General features: G+C 29.6%; 1 protein-coding gene across 1 annotated transcript in view; it reads left to right on the top strand.

Moving 5' to 3' along the window:
* Nucleotides 1-7,680, top strand: part of LOC100570090 — a 57,193-nt gene that overhangs the window by 41,789 nt on the left and 7,724 nt on the right. Inside the window, exons 12-15 of the mRNA XM_029489982.1 lie at nucleotides 496-519; nucleotides 2,262-2,297; nucleotides 3,996-4,031; nucleotides 6,268-6,321. Coding sequence (XP_029345842.1) covers nucleotides 496-519; nucleotides 2,262-2,297; nucleotides 3,996-4,031; nucleotides 6,268-6,321 — 150 coding nt within the window. The remainder of the gene's footprint in view (nucleotides 1-495; nucleotides 520-2,261; nucleotides 2,298-3,995; nucleotides 4,032-6,267; nucleotides 6,322-7,680) is intronic.

Raw genomic sequence — 7,680 nt, 5'->3', positions numbered from 1 at the left:
GATTAGTCCAGTGAGTCAGTCAGGACACATTAGATTATTATAAATATATTATAGGCATCCCGTCCGACGTTGCTCGTGAGACTAGCTTATGATTATGTGAGCAGTACATTGTCAGTTTATACTGTCAAGTTATAATATTATTATACTTTACAGATCCCTGGGTGACTGTACAACGTAAGTGTAAATTTAGGGGCTTAAGTTTTTCAAATACATAACAAGTTCCACTAATAAATACTTAATGTTAAACTTTATTTTAAAATTTAAATCATGTATACCTAACTTAGTTATTTCTTAGTAAATACTCAATAGGTATCTGGTTCATAAAATAAATATTTAATTAACCAAGTTGAAACCATACAAATTTATTTCTACAAAAAAATAATTTTATTCACCTTAGAAACCTATATGAATAGTATCTCGGATAAAAAGGGTAAGTAAATTTGTGACTATTAATAAATGTGTTAACTGTTGAAGTTTAGAAAATTACTTTTTTAGCACCAAAAATGGATAATAAACCAAGTAATTAAATTAAATATTTTATTTTGGCCTTTAGGCAGCAGTACTAATTACTAAATGTTATATTCTGTGCTACTATTTACTAATGTTAAACTTCATATCGCTTCCAACATTCTATGTAGTGTTGGAAATAAATCAACAATATATTTACTAATAGTTATGTGAAAAGTGTCTTAATAGCAAATAAGTACCTACTCATATGAATGCATTCAAATTGAATCAATGACAACTTTATGCCGGTTTATTAAGCACCAATTCCCAACAATTTTAATTTTTTTCCAATACATGTTTTTTATGCATATTATAATCACATAAATCAACATATTATTATGTTTTTTTAGTATTGTATGTATCTTATAAATTATAAAATAAAAACTTTTAATTGGTAATATATTCAGCGTGGTCATTCTTTTAGGCACACTACATTTTACGGGCAACATTGTATTTTGCATATTTTAAGGTTTTCCCTTATTAGAACGTATTTACGTATTATCCAGCTTTTTAAAGTACAGTTTAGCAATATATATTTTACCTTTGGAGTGGTATTTAAAAACCTCTGTATTAAATTTTAAATCAAATTTATTCAAAAACAAATTTGTCTTCTCAAAAAAAGGTCTTATACACTAACCTAGGTACTTATTCTATTCTATCCTGATCTTAATTTCCACTTTCACCAAACGACAGTGTCACCTAATGTCACCTAATGTCACCAGTATTACATTTTTCAAGTATTAGAATCCTCCATGTATGGTAAAATTTTCTAACTATTCCGACTCTTTTTGCGCTATTAATAGCCATGATAATTTTTTTCAAATTTTGTAAATTATTTTTCTGTTAGAAATTTATATAAGTTTTTTTTCATAAATAGCATAAGACATTTTGATAGAAGGTCAAACACCCAACCACTTTTTTTTACCTCTATCAAAAAGAAAAAGTTCACTGGAAAGTCATGCTTTTTATGGAAATTAGATATTTTTTTCATTAAATTTGATTATTTCTACAATAAGGCTCGGCTGACACAGCATCTCCGCTCAGAACCGTTTTTCGTATACAATGATTTATCATTATTCATTGAATTCAAATATAATACATTCATAACAATGACATGCTCGGCAACTACTGTACAGTAGAGCGTTACCCATTTGTCCACCTTTTTTAAATTGTATTTGCATTAAACTTTTATTTATTATGTATATTATACATATTACCTACCTATTTATGTATAATACATCGATCTACGTCAATAATCGTGTGATAGCCGAATGGTATAATAATAACTTCAACAACTGGGTGTCAGCGAATTGGGAGTCGGTGAATTGGGAACAAATCCTTCACATGGATCTATCCATCTAGCGCAACGGTAATGTCGCGAAGCTAAGTAAAAATAAAAACGGTGCGGTCACTACAACTGTAGTACATTACACGAGCCAGAGTTTGCCCATTGAATGTGTGTAAATTTGCCCATTTCCTTTAGCCAGGGCTACAGACCTAATTAATGGATGGATTCGTCCGTTTGTGGTATCAATAGATCGGGCATGATGTGCAAATTATACCTTTGTCAATTTTTGAAAAAAATTGATTGAATAATGCCGAATATATTAGCAAAAAAGTGAAGTATTTTTGATGCAAAAAGATATTGTACTCGACCTTTTTAGTTATAACGTTTCACGTAGCATTTGTATAGCCTGTAGGTACCTACTACTAACACTTAATAATCCTTGTATTATTTTTATTTTTATGAGCAGTACTGGATATATACGATATAATGACGTTTAAAAAAGGTACTTATTCTTAATTTTGTTTTTAATATTTAAGAGGCCTCACTACCACGTCTTTTTTTCTCTAAAACTATTGTTTCTAATTCCAACGATACGTTTCGACAATTATCACTAATTACATTCTGAAAAAATATTCGCATTGTCCGTAATATATATATATAAGGAAACGATCAAGCCACATTTTTAATTTTTGTAATTTAAATTGTAAAAAATTCAAAAAATTCAGAATTTCCAACTTAAATATTTAATCAACTAAATACAATTTTAAAAATGATCCTCGATCGATCTTGTATATGTTGTAGAAAAAAAGAATATTTTGTCAGAAAGCAAATCGAAGTAATCGTTGCGACGTATTGTTAGAATTAAAATCGTTTGAGTGAAAAATAAACACTTTTTCATGATCACAATATTACATACTTGATGTGTGCGTGAGAGTGCGTGCGACAGTCCTCCGTACGGCTACAACTGACCCGTATGGAGGGCACACACACTAATAATCATTTACGACTAACACATAGATCTCAGGTAGCGACGACGAGATTAGAAATTGCCTAAAGTATTCTCCTTAAATCAATGCCATAGCGGGGGCCCTTTTAGGGGGCTGGAGCGTAATCCATTCTAAGGAGTAAAAACTAGGCATTTTATATTTCAGTTTATATGGATCTTGAGAATGTGTTGAAAGTAAATGAACGTAAATTGAAAGTAAATTAGTGTGTAGTACTGATCACGTTGTATAATAGGGGCATCATAGTGACTGGATATGTACGTCTGTCATTTTACCTACGCGCATGCACATGTCACCAAATATTACTTTATAAAATAACAGACATTTTTATTCAAAAAATACTGTCAGTGACTTCAATCCCTACAATCAGTAGAATGTCCTGATTTAAATTTTGAAAGCAGATTTGAATTCTCCTTTAAATAAATTATGCTTTAACTGTCGTAGATTTTTCATATTGTATATCAATGCATTTAAATTTGAATTATGAATATGATCTAATTTTACTCTTTTTGTTAGTACATTTCTAAGTAAAAAATAAAATAAAATCAGAAAAAAAATTGTCAAAGCATAGACAATTTTGTGACGAATTCAAATCTGCTTTCAAAATTAATATCAGAACATTATATTGGGTGTAATGAAGTCGTGAGCTATGTTGTCGACCAAAAATTAATCACGGTCCAGCCCCTTTAAGAAAAATACTACAATAATATTAAGTTAGGGATGAATAAATGTATTATAATTAACTAATGTATTATTTTTATCATATTATATTTGGTAGTTTTAATTTCGGGCTAAGATATAATGGACTGATGTCGACATGGTGGTGGTTGATGGGAGAGGGAGGAGATGAATTAATATACATTTTTAAATTCTATTTACCCGAGAAAGTGGTTTATTCTCTTTTGAAACAGAGTATAGTTCGTATTATCATTTAAGGTATTTTGGCGATGAGGACAAAAGATTATGCTGGCGGATGTCCGTTCGTGCCACTGTTATATATCTAGTCGATGACGGACGGCGTTGTAAATTGTACCCATTGCGACCCCCTGCACTTGATATGTATCTTGTGTGAAAATTTGGTTCCACTTTTAAACACTCGATACCAGTCCATTTTATTATCATAGTCCGTGGTTTTAACTATAAAGTTAAATAAAAATACAACTATTCCAATAAAATATATCATTTATCAACTGCAGTTATAGAAAAGAAAATACCCAATGATGCTTTTGCAGGTAATACAATTTGGAAAAGTTTTTATAACTACTTATAATAAGGATATGAGAATAATAAACCGATATTTTACAGTAAAAAAAAAACATTAAAAGTTCGAAAACGGAGTAGGGTTTCTTATCAATAAGAATATTCTACAGACTACAATGATAATATGTTAAGATATTTGAGATGATTATCATACGTATAACTGTTGGATTATGTAATGTCAGGTTTTTAACACATATTTGTACCTATAATAAATTTCAAATCGATGAAGTGGTGTCCCACTAACACGGTCTTCTGTGTAGTCCATGAAGAACGTGTAATATTTTAAGAAGTATTTCACTGAGTTGTCTGAGTTATCAAAAATATAATGTAACCAAATTGTACGTTTGAAAAGAAAAAAAATATTTCATAATCACAGATATATACTACTAAACTAGATGCACGACTCTATTTTCTACAGTCTATGGGTTTGTGAAGCCAAAGGTTGGGCAATGTTTAATAGATAGAATATTGATAAGATCGATTTGTAAGCATTGCCCAACCTTATAGGTTAGGGTATTGGACGATTGGCTTCAAGTATGGTCTCCGAGTCAGGCATCTAGTATTATAGTATATATTTGTGTTCATAATATATCTTATGGCTTATATACTAATAGACAGGGTATGCCCATAGATGGGAAATGGCTATATATTAACAATATAAAGGGATGAGTGCCGGGATGGGGAAGAGAAAAAGACTATTCATCATTACCTCTCCTTCTGACAGAGGTCTTATCATAATTTTTTTTTTAAATTTTTTACAATATGAAAATTGATTGAATGATTATTGATTTTTCTCTACAATTTTCTCTGTCCTCTATATTTATTTTTAGTTCTCTATACGTTCTGATTTCTGTAACTTCCATAACTTGTTTCATGAAAGGTCTTCTCGTCTTCTTTTTTACTCCAGGTGATTTATTTTGTTTAAGTTCTTTGAAGTCTCAAACCCATCTCTTAATAAAGAGTGTTCTATGTTGTATTGCACTTCGTCCTGCTGCATAGATATTTGGATTACGTCTGCTTGTTCGTTTTTATATGGTTTCTCAATGTATTCTTTCCATATCCTTAACTTTTCACCGCAATCTATTTTAATTTTTCAATCATTACTTAACTTAGTTGATCTGCTTCTATATTCACTAAAAAATCTTTTTACAATTTCGTACACTTTTTCATCTAAACCTTTGGAAAAGCAATTTGAAAAAGTTCAGCCATTCTCTTGTTTATTTTATGTTTTCTCTTAATTTCCTATAACCCTATTTCCATTTATTTTTTATTTTTATAACATGTTATAATATATATCTTAATATATATAAATCTCGTCTTATATATAAAAATCTCGTGTCACAATGTTTGTCCGGAATGAACTCCGAAACTAATGGACCGATCATGATGAAATTTTTTACACCGTGTGTAAATTATAAAGTGCGTGACGCTGGCACCCGCAAGTTATATATTTTAATTTATAGCTATCCCGAACGGGGTCTCGCGTTGTCTGTGAGATTCGCTTGTGATTATACAAGCAGTATATTATCAGGTAGGCAATCTACATGTGGTAAATCACGGACCCTGTGTGGTGCGTACAAGTGTATAATGTAACTCTTAAGTATCAAAAAATCCAAAATATCAGTCCACGGAAATCGTGATGAACTCTATACACAGGCTTATCGCATTAATAATAATAATAATTGATCATATACAGTATAATTTATCCATCTCGAAGTTTCATGTTGATTATATGATAACCAAACATAACCGCATGGTGAAAGGTTGAATATTTTAAACTTTTGGATAATGTACCGGAACATACGGATTATCGTGGTACCTTAGATCATATACAATGGATGGGGCTACTTTAATAATTGTCTGTGTCTAATATAACCCCCATTTATTAGTTATCACTTAGCCGTAGCCCCCCCCAAAAAACATAGGGCATACAATTTTAAAATGTTATGTTGCAATGGTCAGCTTGCCTTTAATATATTCAGCCCCCCCAAGTCAAATGTTGAAATTGCGCCTATGGTCTCAGCCGATATGCAGAAATTGTTCATAAATATATATTAGACTCAAGTTGGCCTAAACAATACCTTAACACGTGTCAATATACAATACATTTTATTATGAATTAATGCATTTTGTATGTACTAGCTTTGTATATTATACGAATATCAGAATGAGAATATAACTGTGTTAATTAATAATGAATTTTTTCAGTTGCACCGGAGTTCAACATTTTAACAGAATATGAATTTTCAGCCCTAAACAAACGTAAGTTCGATAAAATTACTAATTCAATTTAAAAAGAATATTAAGATGTCAAACATAATAATAACTAAGCCCGAATATCCAATAGTCAATAGGTACATTTAATTTCTATCTTAATGAAATATTTACATAGACTGATCTCTAATGTATTTGATTTTATATTCAAATACATATTATTATAATATGTATTAAATAAAGTACATTTTAGCTTCTTTATTAATTATTTTAATTTTTTTTTTTTTGTTTAAAGTGTAAAACAAAATTAGAAATATTAGGAGGGGCATTGTTGTTTGAGCGTAGGATTTTGTTTTGGAAAAACATTTTTTCAAGGAACTTCCAATTTCTATTATATATTAGTTGCACCGTATGCTCTAGAGAATTTGGCACTGCAAATCGGGAGTATGTAGATACTTGAAAAAATCAATACCTTTAATAGTCTGATTAGCAGAGGCTGTACATTGTAATAGTAACTATATTACTGAAAAATACTTAAAAAATTTTAAAATACTTAACTAAGATATATAGGTACTATTATACTAAAATATAAATCTTCATATTCCTATTCTTCAAAACATATCGGTACCTACTCTTGGATCACGTCAAGGTCACCACAAAATGTGCGGGCCGAGAGTGGCCAATACGTGCACCTTAACGCAAATTTATTTTATTTTAACTTGCTAACATCTAAGTCTTAAAAATATGGAAGAATTACTATCAACTATGTAATGCATGTTGTGAAATATTATGTGTATTTGTAAATGAATTTATGTGTTTGGGTGTGTCGTGTGTATACATGTAATTTCGTCCAAATTTGAACTTAAAATGAGTAAAAAAATACACTGTACTTATGTATTTTTTAGATTTTTCGGTAACAGAATTAAATACTTACGAGGAATCTTGTTTTAAATTTTCAATCCTTAGTGTAAAAGTTGAATATTTTATAAATTTTTAACTACAAAATAATTATTGAATTTTAAATTTGATAAATTTTGTCAAAATTCGATCTTTAAATGACTATAAAAAAAAAATTGTGCCTATTTATTTTTTATATTTTTCAACTGCTGTTGTAACAATATATCAGGAGCCTTGCATTAAATTTTCACGCTTTTTTACCCAACAAACAAAATTTTATTGATATTTATAGAAAGAAAAACTAAAAAAAAATTGAAAACTGAAAATGTCCGTAAACAGCTCAAAAAGAGTCAAAATATTTTCAACATTTTATGGCGTATAGAAAATCCTAATATAAACATTCACTGAAATTTTCAAGTATCAACAGTCATTCGTTTTTTAACTACAATAAAAATAAGAAAATCGCCACATGAGAAATCGAGCGAATATCAAATGTTGTAAAAATATGAA

This window comes from Acyrthosiphon pisum, chromosome A2 (assembly GCF_005508785.2).
Source record: "Acyrthosiphon pisum isolate AL4f chromosome A2, pea_aphid_22Mar2018_4r6ur, whole genome shotgun sequence".
Classification (NCBI taxonomy): Eukaryota; Metazoa; Arthropoda; class Insecta; order Hemiptera; family Aphididae; genus Acyrthosiphon; species Acyrthosiphon pisum.
Note: the sequence above shows the minus strand (reverse complement) of the source record. Positions and strands in the feature narration are given on the sequence as shown.